At 38.5% G+C, this 18,478-nt stretch overlaps 1 protein-coding gene across 2 annotated transcripts in view; it reads left to right on the top strand.

Annotated features, from left to right (window-relative positions):
* The window catches only part of CORIN (corin, serine peptidase), a 293,429-nt gene that overhangs the window by 128,698 nt on the left and 146,253 nt on the right, over positions 1 to 18,478 (top strand). For both annotated transcript variants that reach the window (XM_040238148.1, XM_040238147.1), the window contains exon 5: positions 4,480 to 4,661. In XM_040238148.1, the coding sequence (XP_040094082.1) occupies positions 4,480 to 4,661 (182 nt within the window). The remainder of the gene's footprint in view (positions 1 to 4,479; positions 4,662 to 18,478) is intronic.

Here is an 18,478-nt window from a genome sequence, read left to right as displayed (position 1 = left end):
ACCATAGCCTTGACTAGACAGACCTTTGTTGGCAAAGTAATGTCTCTGCTTTTGAATATGCTATCTAGGTTGGTCATAACTTTCCTTCCAAGGAGTAAGTGTCTTTTAATTTCATGGCTGCAATCACCATCTGCAGTGATTTTGGAGCCAGGGAAGCCCATAAATCAAATATAACCTTTAAAAGTTGTGAATCTCTATATTGTACACCTGTAACCTATATAATATTGTACATGAGCCATATTTCAAAAAAAAAAACCTAAAAAATTGGAAAAAAGTGATTTATAAAACCTAAAAATCCTTTAGCTATTATATATGCCTACACTGTGGCTATAGCTTATTCAATAATTTTAACTTTATGTCTTTATCAGAACTATTTTTGCAGATAAAAATCTGTAAATTTGTGGGTGGGGAAATGGGGAGATGTTGCTCAAAGGGTACAATAAAATATATATATATGTAAATATAGGAAATTTAGTGGATAAATTTGCTTAAAATTGTATAGGTAAAATCTATAATTTTTTTATTAACAGAGAGATAATTTGAGTAGCATTCCTAATGAAAATCCCCTAAAAACCTCATTATTTGTATATAGTAGAATTATTTATCTTTGTATGTATTTGTTTCAACAAAATTACAGAGGTAAGAATTTTCTGCTTAAGCCTTAGTTGAAATGTTTTAAGGGGGTTTTGCACAACACCAAATACCCTTCAAATGTCCATTTAAAATAATCACCTTTTCTAAAATAGTGTCCTGATAGCCAAATCTGACTCCTTCCCTGTTCTGAGCACTGTTTTCAGATATCAGTCTGCTTGTTGCTTGGATATCAGCACTTATATTCCAAAATAGTGTCTGTCTCAACAGACTCTTCCATGTGATGAAAAGCAAAATGCTCCAACCCCTTGTAGGCACTTGAATTTCATGCAAAGCAAGAACAAATGGCTCCTCATTTTGCTCAGTGTTTGAAAGGGCTGCTAGTTATTAATACCCCATCACTATTTCACATGTCCTCATCTGGCAATTTAAAGCCTATGGGTCTCGGTTGGTTACACCTCTTTAGAGAGCTATTTGGAAACACTCTAGACATTTTTCTTAGGCCCTATTTTTAGAATGGAAGGCCTAATGGTATTTTAATGTCTCTATATATTCCCAGATCAAGTCTCGAGAAAAAAAAAAAATGTTACCTTTTGAAATTTAGCAAAGCTGGTGGGATTATCACCACTCCTCTGAGAAGCATTGTGTTAAAGACTGAATTTTGATTCACAGAATGTCAGTGGTAAAAGGACTATGAAAAATCAGCTCTTCCAAATCCCTCGCTTTTCAAATGATGAAACTGAGTCTTGTATGAATGAACTGTTGGCCAAAGATCAGACAGTGAGGAGTGGCCAACATGAAAAGTTCAGAGGGGTAGCTTATGATTTCCTGCAGAAAATAACTCAGGTGAGGGTCAATGACAAGAAGTGAGCTTCTGAGTTATAGACTCAGCTTTAGAGTGAAAATGGTCTGCTGGACCCCTGTGTGAACCTTCATTGCCTTTACCATAGAAGGTTCTGAATGAAGATGTGGAGTGATCAAAGAATATGTGGGCTCAGAAGTGAGGAAAGGTCCAAGAAACACCCGGGAGAGTTGGGCCCCAAGTGCTACTCAGCCTTGCGGTGATCTTCCCCCCTGCCCCGACAATGTGGGATGGCTTTTCCCTCTGTAAGTGGCACCTGGAATTCCATCAGAGATTCCTTTGGTCCAGCAAGCAATCTTCTAATGATGCCAAAAACCTCTGAAGGGTGAAGTGTCCATCTGTTATGTACAACTCTGTGTTATTTTCATCTCTCTTCGTCTTTGAAAGTCTCATTTCAGTCAGCTCACTTGGGGAACATAGCTTTGATGGTAGGAAGGGGAAAAATGTTTAGCAGCAAGTGTGGCTTCCCTGATGGTGTTAGTGGTAAAGAATCTGCCTGCCAAGCAGAAGACACAACTTTGATTCCTGAGTTGGGAAAATCCCCTGGAGGAGAAAATGGCAACCCACTCCAGTATTCTTGCCTGTAGAATCCCATGGACAGAGGAGCCTGGTGAGCTACAGTCCTTGGGGTCACAAAGAGTCGGACACAAGTGAGTGACTAAACAATGACGCTCAGGTGGAGGTGGCTTTCCAGGTGGGGTGCTGGAGTGGGGTGGGCAGGATGGTGTCAGGACACTGGGACACAGGTCAGGGACTAGGAAGCAAAGGAAGAACGCTGAAACCAAGCCAAGCTTGCTGTGTAGCTTTATTGTGGGCTCTTACACCTGGGAAAGAAAGAGAAAAGCCTTCACCCTTTCCTAGTGTTTCTTAGCCCCTTTGGCAAATACTGATTGATTGGAGGCTGAGTAGAAGTTTGTAGAGTGATGAGAGAACCCAACCACTGTGTATATGGTTGGTTCACTGGGAAAGTGCACACCAGGTTTTGAATTAACCTTGAGTTATGCTTTTGGGACATACATTCCTACAGTAAGGACTCATGTGTAATAGAGTAGTTAATAGTCCTTGAATCGGTTGTCCTGGGTTTGAATGCTGGCTGGGACACTCACTAACTCAGTGATCTTGGAAGAATCTCATATATTTTCTGTGCTTCAGTTTCTTTATTTGTATAGTAGAGATGACAGTAATGGTATTGCTGGTGTAGTACTGTAGTGAGAAATGAGTTAATGTGTATGTAGCACTTAGAGCCTAGCAAAGTAGAAGCAATTGCATAGGAATTCTGTGTTCTCCACATTCCTCAACCACGTTTCTCAGTTTTATTTGAGAAAATATGTAAGGTCTCTGGAATAAGATCTAGGAAAGAAAATCTTCTCAAAAATGTTATTTAAGCAGAATTTTCAGTTCTATGAATATCTAATTTATTTCCTGAATGGCAATCAGGTGTCTCCTTTCCACTGAGATACTTGCTTGGACTAATTCATATTTTATGTCTAAAGCTAATTCTTTCAAATGCAAAACTTTTTCTCACATCTTCACTAACAAATTTGGATACATGTTAATATAGTTCTAAAATTTACTTAATTTTAAGACAAGTTTCTGAGAAGGACAAAAGTGTTTGTATCTAAATGTAATTGTTGAGTACTCTTTTCCCACATTTTTATATATAACAAGGTCTCACTCTCAAGATCCTTTCATAGACTTGATCCTTTCTGTTTTAACTCAGTGGCTGGCACATCCCTTTATGTTCCAGTGATCTATAGATGAATGAGTGCAGAATTATAAATGTGTGTGTTGGGTCAAGGAGTTCTTAAAGCCAAATTATTAGGTCCTTATGTGAGAATAAATGATATAGGATGGTAGATAGGGCATGGGTTGAATGTTAAAAATCTGGATTCTCTTCCCGCTTCATCTGTTATGAAGCTGTGTGTCTCAGAATCTCCCTAGACTTCCCTCAAATGAAGGATTTAATTGAGGTGTTGATTAAGATTTCTTACAGATCTGATACTGTATTATTCTGAAATTTCTTATTGACCTTGCATTTTCGAAGTGTGTGCTTTGCTTTGACTGACATGTATATTTTCTTTCCTAGTTTTCTTAAAAATCATTTGAGATGCCTTTGCCAGATGACCAGCTAGGGTGAGAGGTGCTGTCCATAGCTGCAAAGTAGAAAAAGCTGCCTGGATCTGCAGGAGAACAAGCCCATGACCTTGACATTGTAGTGTCCCCGTCCCCAGACACAGGGACTCGGATCCAGCAGTGTTTGATTGCATGTCAGATGAATAAAGACAAACTCCAAAGCATCATTACCTTACTGCTAGTGGACAATTGTTTGTGTTTTGCTATTTTGCAGAAGATAGCATAGAAATGAAAAGGTAAATTACTGTACAAGGTTTCAGAGTTGCCATTTGTTTGTGTAATATTTTCTTTTCTAGGGAGACAGTGTAGGTTAAGGAACAGCTTTCTCTCTGTTTGCTTCTCAGAGATACTTTGAATTTCTCAGAGGGTTGATAAATGAGATTAACCTATTTTGTGATCTACTTCTGCCTTTTCATTTTGGGGAATTTATTCCTTATGGCGATGGCACCCCACTCCAGTACTCTTGCCTGGAAAATCCCATGGACAGAGGAGCCTGGTAGGCTGCAGTCCATGGGGTCGCTAGGAGTCGGACACGACTGAAGTGACTTAGCAGCAGCAGCAGAGCTGTTTTTTTTTTTTTTTTTTTTGGTTGACAGGTTTACTTAACACAAGAAATCTCAAAAAAAAAATCGTTTTGGATAAAACCTTCTACAAGAGAGAGTTAGATGATCTGTTATGGAACTAGCTTATTCCCTCTAGAATCATGACAGTGAGGTGGCTAAAATGCTTGTTATAGGGTTGAAGGTTGTTGTTGACAATTCAAGTTGTTGATTATAGTAAATATAAATTAAGGTATTATTGTAGCATGGGTGGCCAACTTTTCTTTAGTGTAATTATTATTTTGAGAAACAATCTGTAAAAACATTAATTTCCACCTTTCTCTTTTCTTCTAGTCATGGACTCCTGCCTTGTAGATCCTTCTGTGAGTCTGCAAAAGAGGGCTGTGAGTCAGTCCTGGGAATGGTGAATGCCTCCTGGCCTGATTTCCTCAAATGTTCACAGTTTAGAAACCAAAGTGAAAACAGCAATGTCAGCAGGATTTGCTTCTCACCACAGCAGGAAAACGAAAAGCAATGTAGGTGTCTGCATTTTGTTGCATTTTTTAAAGATTTTTTTTATGGAAGTTCATGCTAGGAAATACACAAATAACGCGTATAGTACAATAAATTTTAACAAAGTGACCAGAGTCATGTAACCAGCATCCAGATCAAGAAATAGAATAGTAACAGCAACCCAGAAACCCAACCTTCCTACCAGTGATCTGACCCTCCTAAAAGAGACCTCTATACAGACTTCCATCACCTCAGGTAATTTTGCCAGCTTCTGAACTTGATATCAGTGGTATCAGTCGTACAGTATGCATGCCTTTTTGTCTCACTCCATTTGCTCAACATTATGTTTTAGAGATTCACTGTATTTTCATCTTCTTGTAGTTTATTCATTCTCATTTTTTATGGTATTCTAATATATTTTATGGGGTTCCCTGGTGGCTCAGTGGTAAAAAAATTCACCTGCCCATGCCTGCCAATGCAGGAGATGCAAGTTCAATCCCTGAGTTGGTAAGATCCCTGAGAGAAAGAAATGGCAAACCACTACTGTATGCTTGCCTAGGAAATCTCATGGACACAGGAGCCTGGTGGGCTACAGTCTGTGGGGTTGCAAACAGTCAGACATGACAGCAACTAAACAATAATATGTTTTAGACCACAATATAGTTTTCTACTCTGCTGTTGACAGACATGTGAGTTGTTTCCAGCTACTGTGAATGGTGATGCTATGACTACTCTTGTACATGTCTTTGATGGAACATGGCTATGTATTTGTTCAGCAAAACAGTTTTTTAAAGTGGTTATGGACATTATATTCCTCCTAGCTGTGAAAGTTGCACTTGCTCCAAATTCTCCCCAACACTTGGTACTGCCAGTTATTTTCATTTAAGCAATTCTGATGGTAGTGTTGTGGTATTTCTTTGTGGTTTTAAGTTGCATTTTCCTAATGAATGGGGCTGAATTTTCAAGCTGTTTTGGTTATTTAAATATCCTTTTTTGTGAAGTGTCTGTCCAAGTATTTTGCCCATTTTTTGATTGGGTAGGCTGTCTGTTCCTGATCTGTAGCTCTGCATGCATTCTGTATAGAAGTTATCTGTTGGATATATGCATTGTAAAGATTGCCCACTGGCTGGCTTACCTTTCTTCTGTTAGTGTCTATTATGGAATAGAAAGTCTTAATTTTAATGGGTTTGTATTATTAATCTTTTCCAATCCTCAGTTTTCCAGATTCTCATGCTACAGTATGTGAAAGCCTCTTTCTAAATTACTAGGAGGGCCCTTTGGCTTCCACAACATAAGTTACAGTTGCCTGCAGTTTTGAGTTCTTTTTCTAGAATATTGATGCTTGAAGGTGATGGCACCCCACTCCAGTACTCTTGCCTGGGAAATCCCATGGACGGAGGACGTAGGCTGCAGTCCATGGGGTCTCAAAGAGTCGGACATGACTGAGCGTCTTCCTTTTCACTTTTCACTTTCATGTATTGGAGAAGGAAATGGCAACCCACTCCAGTGTTCTTGCCTGGAGAATCCCAGGGATGGGGGAGCCTGGTGGGCTGCCGTCTCTGGGGTCACACAGAGTCGGACACGACTGAAGCGACTTAGCAGCAGCACTAAGGCATCCAATCCATTGTCCTTATAGTTACTTACTAAATATGTGGTAAGTCACCCCATTGAGTGCATTCCTTTCTGTAGGTAAGGTATTCCAGTTCACTTCTGATAACGATTTTAACAATTGGACCACCCCCTGATGCCAGGGAATGTCTGTCTCCACCTACCATCAATAATGGCAACTTCACTCTCATGCCAGCAGTGAGTGATCCAGATCAATAACCCCATCAGACTGCCTGCTTTCTGGGACCACTCCTGCAACTGTCACAAGCTGGGTCTTTCAGAAGCAGTCCCTGAGATGGAATTTGTTGTACAGGGTGTTTATTAGGTATCAGCACTTGTGTAAAGGAGGAGAGAAAAGGCAGGATTAGGTGGAGGCAGAAGCTGAAATGTGATCCAGAGCCACTGAAGCTTTGGCTAAATCCTCAGGGAGTTCTGGGGCTCATATGGTCTCAGGGACTTGTTCCATGTTGGGACAAGTCAACCAGGTCTTTATACCCCCACCTGAAGCCGCCACTGGATGTGATCCTTCTTGGGAAGGATGTGCTCTTGTTAAGGGCCATTCTCTGCAGCTGAGGCTAAACCTGAGGCATCTGAAGCCTGTTGGCTGACAGTGGGGGAAGCAGATTCTCTCCTGAAGGGCAGGAGTGTAGAGTGGGAACAGACCACATTGATCCAGTAAGAACTGCACTGATTTTGCTCTCTGTTTATAAGACAGCGTTGGTAAGACTCCACCTCCCTCCCATTTGTTTCCATTCTGAGAGTGCGTTTCTCTGGTGAGCCTTGCTGTTAGAAACCAAGGTGTTTATTGCATTCTGCTCCTCCTTGGCAGTCCCAAGTTGTAATTTTTTTTTTTTTTTTTTGGTAGAGCAGCAAGATTGCTAGATTTCCACTTGGCTTTGCAGAGGTTTTCTACCTAACTCTGGCTTGTTCTTTACAGCAGAAGCCTTGAGGGTAAATCCTTCCACATGATAGGCCTGCCCTTCTCTGTGTCTCCTTTCCCGCTACATCCTTGGCGCCTTAATTTCCCATTCCTCTGGTAGCACCAAAACTCGAATTTTTGTCTGTCTACCTCTGTGGGATTACCAAAAAGTTCTACTGGCTTCTCTGCCTCTTTGCAGTGGCCCTATGTCCAGGTTCTCAGTTTCTAGCACTGTGCCAAGAACTGGCAAGTTCCAGGGGGTAAAAGCATCCATACATAGAATGTAGACTGTTCTGAAGTTGTCTTCTCTCTGGATCTTAGCCACTCACCTCTTAATAGTCTCACCAGCTATCAGAGGCCTTTAAACGGATGTTTCTTGTGTTTCATCTGGCTTTTCCAGTTTTACTTGATGGGAGGGATATTAACCTGTCACAAGTTACTCACCCAAGCCAAAAGTAAGGGTTTATTTCTTTTTAACACACTGTACAGTAGAGGTCTACTGCTAAATTAGGATTCCCTCCAAAAGGTTGTATATAGCAATAAACGACCAGAATGATGAGTGAGTGTACATGAAAAAGAAGCCCTTTTAATTCTTTTTCAGCTACATTTCTCCCATTTTAATAAGAACACTTTATTAGTCATCATTTGGAAAAAGTAGCCTGTTGATATAGGATTTAAGAATCTACTGAGAAAATTTGAAAATAAAAAATCATCAGTGTTCCATAACATGATGGTCCTAAAGTATCAGTTTTTAAAATCAAAGTAATACCAATATTCTTTAATAGCTCTAGGTGAAATGCTGCTTCACATATGTTCCTCAAATATCAGAAGATAGTACAGATCTTTCCATTTTGGAAAAGATTGATGGCTTTGGAAAAGATCTGGGAAAATATATTAAAGAAACTTACGTTTTAAGAGAATAGAAATGTCCTAAGTACACTCATCTGAGATCCTCTATTTGTCAACCTTTTTAGAATTCTTTATACTCTTTTTTTTTCCACGTAGAGTTAATTCTCTGAAAATGAGTCTGATAATCGGTGTTTGATGCAGTATTTTCCTGGAATTTGAAATAATTTTTCCATCTCATGCTTGATAGATAAACGGTATGCTAGCCATCATAGGTATATTCATAGGGCATGTACTAGGAAAGAACCACTGTTAGCTGTGATATTTATGTGTGCATGAGAATATAATTTCTAGTGCACACACACATAGTTACTTAAAAATGTTGATATACTAAGAATATTGTATGCCAGGTAGAAAAGTATGAATTATGTAATATTGCCTTAATCGTATAAGGGTTTGTGTTGTAAGACCAGTTATTAATATAACTTGTGAAAGTCTTTTTCTCATTTTTTCACTTATTTAGTAAATATTCATTGAGTATTCAGTTCTGAGCATTATTGCAGGTAATATGAAAAAAGGAATTACAGTAACCATAATATTGGTTTATATCCACCTAGAGTGATGGTTCTCAACCAGAGATAATTTTGTGACCCCTCCACCTGGGAACATTTGACAATGTCTAAAGATAGTTTCCTGGTGGCTCAGATGGTAAAGCATCTGTCTGCAATGCGGGAGACCTGGGTTCGATCCCTAGGTCCAGAAGTTCCCTGGAGAAGGAAGTGGCAACCCACTCCAGTACTCTTGCCTAGAAAATCCCATGGACGGAGGAGCCTGGTGTCCATGGGGTCGCAAAGAGTCAGACACGACTGAGCACCTTCACTCAGAGATAATTTGGTTGTCACAACTCTGGGGACAGAAAGAGTTGCTACTGGCATTTTGCAGGTAGAGACCCACCATACTGTAAAACATCCTGCAGGGCATAGGGCAGCTACCCACCCAAACTGTTTGGTCCCAAATGCCAGTAGTGCTCCTTTTGAGAGACTCTAGGTTGGGCGTGATGTTTTGCAAGGTACTTTCTAGTAATAATAATAATACTTCTCGTACTCCCTACCTTTAAGGAGTATTAAGAGTTAATACTTTAAGGAGTGTTAAGCCTAATTTGGTAGATCTATATATGAGAATGTGAGAAACAATGTAAAAAGAACATTAGTAACTCCATATAGCATGCTGGCAGATAGAAACTATAGAAGAACACAGGTTAAATGTCAATGGAATAGAAGTGGAGTCAATGACCTAAAGGAGTTCTGAATGTTTGAAAAATGAAGGGTCTCACTTGATACAGAGGAAGCAAGGGGTGTCCTGGGTGGGCATTCAGCACTGCAGACCTGTGTTGGGTGTCAGGTGTCTATTTAGCCTGTGAAACAAGTGATGATTAAAAGTTGACTCCCATCTTAGTTTTCTCCTTCCAACTTGTCAAGTCATTTGCCCAAGAAAACAGCAGCCTCGCTTTTACCTTGTGAGCCCCATTCTCCTTTCCAAAGTGCTTTCACAGCTGTTAGCTCACTTTGCTTCCAGAGTAAATCTCTGAGGTATTATCATCTTCATTTTATAAATTAGGAAACTGAGGTTCAGGAAGATTATCCCAAGATTATTTTAAATCAGCCCCCCAGTTCTGTTTTCATCCTGGGACCGTCCTGGGATTTGAGTATTAATCTTTGAATGCTCCCTTCTGTTACAGCCTCCTTCTCACAAGAGCTTTCAAATGCCTTTTTAGACTGAGTTGAGCCAAAACTCACAACTTGTAATAGCTGCTTTTCCCAATGCACAGCTCTGTAAATTTAATTCATCTTGTTATAGCATCTTTTAAATCAGTCGTAACTCTGAAGATATTTTGTTCTCATATGGAAGGATACTCAGTTGTCTTACCCTTTCTATCTTATATCAATGCCTGGTCCTGTAAAGTAAATAATGTGCTAACGTGATAATGCTGTGGAAACTGTTCTCAGGTTTTTAAAATAAACATTAGTGTGTGTTTCCATAGTTGAGCTGTGAGAACTCAGAGGGCTAAAGGTCAAGGTCCATCAATCATTCTGAGCTTTCTGACTAGCCCTTTACTCTACCTTGTCTGAAATTGTGTGTGGAAAGTAGTTTAGAAATAGATCTCTGCTGCTATGAAAGAACTTCAGCTATTTATTCTTTCATTTTCCTCTTCCTTTTCTGATCTTGTTTGCTTTCTTAGCTTTGGTTGTTGAGATAAACCACTTCAGTATGTTAGCCCCAATATATTGTTGTCTCAAGATCTTAGTAAAACATAATACCCCCTTTCTCCTTTTGTGTTGTGAATTCACTTGGGAAATTACTCTTTCTTTGAGGTAGTGTCAATATTTTGCCAGAGGTAGATGAGTAGAGTTACCAAAATTAGCCACACATTTTTCATTACAATGAATAATCAAATATAATGAGATTTTCCTAGAACCTCAAATTTTGTAACATTTATAATTTTAAGTTATTGACAATTTAAATTATAAAAGCATTTTCTTTCTTTGATATACAGTTGCTTCTTTTAAGGGCACCAAACCTAAATCTGAAGACTTGTTTTCAAGCCCTAGTTGTTTTATTTAATAACTGGGTGGTCTTGAAGCAAGTTTCATAAACTCTTTTTACTTCTCTTTCCTCAATTTTATTTTACAGTAGGAGTAATACCTGGGTGGTAGAATGGTTTTATGGACTAAATAAAATAATGTATTTGAAAATATTTTGGAATCTATAATGCACTATGAAAATGTAAACACTTCAGTGTAACAGACATTTAGAAGCATGTTCTATGGACCAGGTAGTCAGTCAGGAACTGGGAAGGAAAGATGGAATGCAGAATTTTTTAAAAAGCTTATTTATTTGGCTGCATCAGGTCTTAGTTGCCCCTCATGGGATCTCTTTAGATGCAGCATGTGAGATCTAGTTCCCTGAAGAGATCCAACCCAGGCCCCCTGCACTGGGAGCATGTAATCTTAGCTACTGGACCAGGGAAATACTGGCATGCTGACTTTTTAAAGTGCTCATAAGCCCGTGGAGAGCTAGACAGATTAGTACACAGGCAGAGCCTAAGACAAGGATTTGAGCACAAATCATATGTTTGGGAGAGGTGTGGACCAGTGGAGGAGTGGGAAGGTGGTTCAAGGGATGGAAGGTGGCCAGTAAAGGTAAATTATGAATCCAGCTACCATTGTGGTCAACTGGAGCTTAATGTCATGGTAAAATCTGGGAAATAGTGTATGATTTGTACAATATGGCTCCAAATTACCCCACTAGAGTGATGAGGAACTGAGGGATACCCTTCCTTCCTTTAGCCTTTGAAGCTGATAAGGATCTACCACAGCGTATAAGTACTATGTCCTGTAAGAGCAGAGACATGGGATTGTGGAGGAGGAAGTCTGAAACCTGGCTGCACCCTACAGCGGAAGGCCTTTGTCTCTGGTTATTTCTCCTTCATCCGTGGCACTCTCTTTGCCTTTGTTTCTAGAACACTGCTCTGTTTTGGTCTGCTTCCCATACTCTGGCCACACTCCAGTCTCTCCTCCTCTCCTGGCTCCTGAAATATTGATATTCCACAGAACTCTGGTCTCAACCCTCTTTCCTCAATAGTCTATTCATTTTGTCTAGGAAACCTCATGGTTGCTTGCCGGGGTCCAGCCCTGGTGGATCCAGGGAATTTGAAGGGTGGACGGCGTTGGCGAGGAAAACTTATTTGTTTATTAATATAAGATTAGATAAAGAAACAATAGTGTAGTAGGAAAATTAAGTGGAGAAAGAGGGCTGAATAACTTGGATTACATGGAAGACCAATAAAATTCCAGACAAGGAATTTGCACCATCTACGTTGGGCCACCGGCGCTCGCTTGAATATCTAAGGGTGCCTCGCCTTAGGCTCCCTTTCGCGTGGGTCTTAACAGCCAGGGCAAGTAAGTAGACTTGGCAAGCTTCCGCACCCCAGATGGGAATTCAGCCTGAAATTAAAGTAAAGAGGAAAAAGAGGGGGTTTAACTGAAACATCCCTTTCAAATGCAGAAGACTAAAGCCCTGAATTGACTTTTTTCCAGAGAATATCAGAAAAGTGGAAAAGCAGAGTACAAAAGCCGGCAGATTTTTTTTTTTTGTTGGGGTACATGCTCAGGAAATTCCAGGGGGACCCCTGAAGTCTGATCACGACCTTGCGTATGTCAGCTTCCTTCCTCATGACCTTGTCACGGGCGGGATTCTTCACGCTGGCTCCCGGCAGTTGCTCATAGCCACATAAGTACTGATGACTCTTAAATCTGTACTTCATCCCCAATTTTATTCTACTCCCGCAGGCTTCCAACCTGTATTCCGAAGTCCTTGCTCCAACCTCTCAAGCAAAGCTACTTTCCCCTAGATCTCCAGGAATTGTCATCCATGTTGCTGAATTCTATGGGAAGTTCTCAGTCTTCCCCTGACTTGACTTCCTGCAACTTTTGCCACCTTTAATCATTCTCTTCATCCAAGATAAACCCTCTAGGCTTCCAGGGAGGTTTTCTTTCTGCTTTTGGTCTGTGTCCATGTTCAGTTGCATCTGACTCCTTGTGACCCCCATGGACTGTAGGCCACCAGGATCCTCTGTCCATAGGATTTTCCAGGCAAGAATATTGGAGTAGATTGCCATTTCCTCCTACCGGGGATCTTCCCGACCCAGAGTTCGAACTCATATTTCCTGCAATTCTCCTACACTGTAGGCAGATTCTTTACCTCTGAGCCACCAACAGAATTTCTTTCTACTCTGGCCACCTATTTTCAGCCTCCTTTGATGTTTTCTCCTCATTTCTCTCACCTCTAAACACTGGAGTGCCCCAGGGCTCATTTCTTGGATCGCTCCTCTTTTTAATGGTCTAATTCAGGCTCATGGCTTGAAATACCACCAAACACTGACATCTACCAGCATGGATCTCAAACCCGCACATCCTCTAAACTCTGGGCTTGCATGTATATGTATGCTTGTGCTATACACTCACACCACACACACACACACACTGCTCTCAGCTTTCTAGTTATTTCTACTCGAGTGTCTGCAAAATGTGTTAAGCATAGTAGGTCCTACATACTACCCTGATCTAGTATTGCCCCCACCCCTGCTCTCCTCCAAAGGCTCCTCATGTTAGTAAGTAACAGCTTCATTCTTCTAGTTGTTTCAGCCAAAAGCCTTGACTTTTCTTTCTCTTCCATACCATACCTGACCTTTCAGAAATCTTACTGTCTCTACTGTCAAAATATACACACAATCCAACCAGTGTTCACTATCTCCATGACCACCCCTGGCTCTGGTCATTTCAGTTCCTGCTTGGATTATCCTTCCACTTCCTTATTATCCTTGCTTGCCCCAGCAGGCTTTTCTCCATACAGAAGCAAAAGGGATCATTTAAACATTTACATCTCTCCTCTCCAAGTTTTCCCATCTCCCTCAATATAAAAGCTAGTATCCCTATAACCTTCAGGGCACTCCATCAGTATCATTGCCTCGCATGACTCCAGGAGGGCACCAGTCACACAGAATTCAAGATAAACAGTGCCTGCTGGAGTTGTACAACACAGACATCCTGCCCTTCATTATCTTGCCCCTATCATCTCTCTGATTTTTCTCTGAATACTTACCTTTTTGCTCTTAAGGCTCCAACTCTTCTGCCTGCAATGCTCTTCTCCTAGAAATATTTTCTCAGTTCTTTAAAGCACCTGTCTGTAGGGCTGTAACATAGAACATGTTAGGGAGAATGATCACAGATAAGGGAAGGAAGAGAGGCCATAGGAATAACAGCTATTCTTACTGTTGTGGTTATTAGGGCAGTGATAGAGAGAAAGACTTGGAAGAACTCTTAATAAACTACACAATCAACTTGTCTAGTACTTGAATTTCATTTGGCTGTGAAATGAAACTTGAAGGTTTTAAAAATCACTTAAAGTCCCTAACAATTTCTTTCCATCTATGAACCATGAGGAATGCTCAGCTTGTGGATTTCCTCTGTTTTCTGTGAGAGCCAGTCTTGTTTTGACTTTCCTCCTTCCCATGCCAGCTAAAGAAGCAGTGCCAAATAAAACAGATTTCTTGTTGAGCCTAAGTACTAGCTCTTCTCTTTGGGTTCAGTAATTCTTGTTTATAGATCATTTGAGATTAGGTGTCTATTCTCTGCCAGATATTGCTTTGCTTGAGATGGCACAGTGGTTCCTAAAACAGAAATAGAGAGATGTCCTTTCCTCACCTGCATTCATTCATTCTTCCTCTATTTTCAAGTTAATAGCATGGCTTGGAAGTTGATAACTCAGAAACCCAATATCATGGGTTGATCCCTGTGCATCTTACAGAATATTATTTTGTTCAGTGGCTGGAGACCAAGGGCATCCACTTTTTGTTCCATATTGCCTCTTGCTATCAGAAATCCACATTTGTGGTCTTACAGATGATAATAAAATGCAGAAGTGTTTATTAACAAAGCAAAAGTCTATTTTTTTGATATATGTAATTATAAATTCATAGTGCTAAGCCTATTATATTTTGGTCAATAAGCAGTCTGACCACTCTAACAAGAATGCTGGTAATTCACATGTGAACAATTCAAAGCCTGATCTATTTTAATTCTATCTCCAGCTTTATATATCTATGTTGATCAATTTAATCACAGCAGATACATCTTTATAGAACCAGGTAGCTGAATAAAATTGCTGGTTGTTTTTTTTTCCCACACAATAAAAATATTAGCTTTGTTCTGTTTCATATTTCTCTCTAAAAATCCCAAGACTGGATACTACCTGTCCTTTTGATGGACATAACTCCTTACACTCAGTCAGTTCTCCTTTAAATTGAGCTCCAGGAATGTGGCAATTTCCTGATAATTCAGGCATCCTAGAGTTTGAACTCTACACTCTGGGCCACCCACTGAAACTAATGCATGATTCAGAATCATCTCATCAAAGTCTGAATCTCTTCTGAAATTGAGACTTCATTATGCCAAATAGCATCACGATTTTTATAACTTCAATTCCATTGAGCTCAGCAGTTGGGAAGTAATTGCCATCTCCATTTCATCTGCTCAATCCATATGTTTATTTGGTGTCTAAACCTCTGTGCACATTTAAACAAAATGAGCCAAATTCATATTGAGGAGACTGTGTATGTAACATAGTATTCAGAGGTATAGTCTTCCAAATATTTTTGCTTGTGGGACCTTAAAAGGATTTTGAAAAATTATATACCTCTTTCACAATTTTCAGTTAATATTTAAAAACTTTAAATCATGAATGTAAGCAGTTGACAGAGTACAATCTAAAGGATATTATAATAATCGAAATTTTAAAAATGAAACTGTTACATTACTCTTTTAAATGTGTTCAGTGGAATTTAAATACCATAGTGACTTGGCACTCACAGCCATTCAAAATTTGCAAGCTCTTCTTTTAATATTGGACAAATATTACATAGCTTCCTTTTCACACTTCTATTTCCCTTTGCTCACAGAATTTCATTTTGCTTATAATTATTTTTATCACCTTAGAAAAAAGCCATATATGAGAGTGGAAATTATTACTTACAAAAAACTTCTCTCATTTATGAGACTGAGTTAGCATTTTGATTAACTTTCTGTAGTAATTGTGACTTAAGTCTATTATGTGTTTATAAATAATTACTAAGCTTAAATGTGACATTTGTTGGAAATTCATCTCTCATTCTGTTAGATGGGATGATTTCTTTCAAAACTGGTTTGTGTAGAATGGAACAGGGTTTGGCATCAATTCCATTTCTACTCTTTTTGTCTTCTGGATTGTAATGACTTAAAGACTTATTCATATAATTAAGTACATGGAAATAAAAGGAGTTTACCATAATAATGATCTTTAATTATTTGAACAACTTTCCAGGTTAATATAAAAAGTCACATAGTAATAATCTACCATTAAAATTATTAGAGTCTTGGTTTGGTTCTTCTCCTATTTTTGAAAGTAAGAATTGGAAAGCACTTTACTTGTCCATGAATTTATTATCCTGTCATTAGTCTTCATGGTCTCAATTTCTGATAATTTTACTAGGATTTATCAAACATCTATTTATTTTATTTATCTAACATCTTTCAGTTAGATCACTTTGTTTAAATCCATATACTGAGAAAGAATTGGGAAACTGAAATATTGTTATTTCAATTTATCTTTGATAATACAATAATTTTGATGAAAAGCTTTATATGCTATCATATCCATTAAATATATGCATCGAAACTTTGAAGCTGTTTATTTGCTTCATTCAATTTACATAGAATTTACCTAATTGATAAAGCCAAACTTCACTGTTAAACTAATTGGCCAAATTAGAGTGACTTTCTGACAGAAATTAGCTGATTTTTAGTTTATATTAGTGTGTTAGTATATGTCCCTGTGTAAAGTATCTTACTTTACTTCTTAATTTACACAACAAAATTCAGTTTTTTCTTGTGTACAATTCTGTGAATTTTAACACATGCATAGATTCATATAACCATTAATACATCAGGATACACAATAGTTCTATTACCCAAAATGTATACTCATGTTATCCTTTGTGGTCAAACCCACATTCCAACCCCATTGATCAGCTCTTCAGACTTTTAGTCATACCTTTCCAGGATGTCATGTAAATAGAATTACAGTATCTTTTGAGACTAAACTTCTTTCACTTACAGTGATACCTTTAAGATTAATTCATGTTGTTACTTGTATCCACTATTAGTATTATTTTTACTATTAGTATTTGATTTCTATGGATGATGACTTACTTGTTGTAGGACATTTATTTTTAATGCATGCCTGTACCCCAAGCTCAAGCAAGTTTTCCCAAACCTCATCCTGCGTGGCCCCCAGGACTCAGTGCTCCTGAGTTGGCATGTCCTCTTAGCTGCCTCCTCTGCAAGATTCCCAGCTACGGCCTAAAGGACATTTTTTATTTCCAACTTTTAGTGATTATGAGTATTATTGCCAGCCATTTACTTAAATTTTTTTTAAGCAAATTCCTCCAGGATAAACACCTAGATTGGTAAGTGTTTTATTATATAGGAGTTGCCAAACTGTTTTCTAGACTGGCTGTTTTGTTTTGCTTTCTCACCAATAATGTATGTGAATTCCAGTTGCTCCATAATCTCACCAGTGTGTGGTATTGTCTGGTTGATTAATATTGCTTCTGTGTTAGCTATTCTACTAGGTATGGAGAGGTAGGTCATTGTGGCTTTAATTTGCATTTATTTGATGACTAGTGAATGAGCATCTTTAACATGCTGATTTCCCATGGGTACGTCTTCCTTGGTGAAGTGCCCATTCATTTCCTTTGCTCATTTCCCCCCGCCTTGGGTTGTATTTCTTATTGTTGAGTTTTGAGAGTTCTTTGTATGTTCTCGGTGACAAATCTTTTATTGATTATGTGATTTGGAAATATTTTCTCCCAGCCCACACCTGTCTTTTCATTCTCTTCACATTGTCTTTCACTGAACAGACACTTTTATTTCAATGAAGTCTAATTTATCAATCTTTTTTTGTATATTACATGCTTTTGTATCAAAGAACTCTTTGCCTTATGTATGTGCATGAAGATTTTCTCTTATAATTTCTCCTGAGACTTTTATACTTTTCATTTTATTTTAAACTATGGTGAGTTAAATTTTGCATAAAGTGTGAAGTACAGGTCAAGTGGTATTTTCTTTTTCAAATTGTTATACAATTTTTCTAGGATCACTTGTTGAAAAGACTATCCTTTCCTCATTAAATTGCTTTTGTACCTTTGTTATGTTAATTTACCATGTTCATGTGGGTCTGTTTTTGATTCTACTCTGTTCCATTCTGTATCTATCCAAAACCATTCTATCTTAATTAATATAGCTTTATAATAAGTGTTAATATCTTGGTGGTGTGAATTTTTCAACTGTGTTCTTATTCAAAATTTATTTTTAAGTTCTAGTGTCTTGCCTTTCTGTATAAATCCTGCAGTGATTTGATTGGAATTGTGTTAAAGCTATCAATCAGTTTAGGAAGATGTCAATTTGATGTCTGAATCATATTGAATCTTTTAAACCATAACCTTGGTTTATCTTACCATTTATTAGGTCTTCCTTGACTCTGATATCAACATTTTCATTATATAGATTTTGTACATATTTCACTGGATTCTTTTAGAGCTGTTGTAAAAGGTATTGTTTTTATGATATTGGTCTCCTATTTTTCATTGGATGTTATGGTAAACAGAATTATAATATACTCTCCATTACCCAGGAGTACCACTCTACCTGTATAATTTCCCTACTTTTGAATGTGGACATGAATTGTGTATATGATATGACAGTCACTTCTGTTATATGTCCCAGCTGACTTTGAGAAAGGTAGAGTATGAATGGAAGGACTGACATAATCATTTGAACCCTTAAACTCTATTCTTGGTTCCTGGTAGTTTTT

This window comes from Oryx dammah, unplaced genomic scaffold, assembly GCF_014754425.2.
Source record: "Oryx dammah isolate SB20612 unplaced genomic scaffold, SCBI_Odam_1.1 HiC_scaffold_3, whole genome shotgun sequence".
Classification (NCBI taxonomy): domain Eukaryota; kingdom Metazoa; phylum Chordata; class Mammalia; order Artiodactyla; family Bovidae; genus Oryx; species Oryx dammah.
This window is presented reverse-complemented; position numbering and strand designations above follow the sequence as displayed.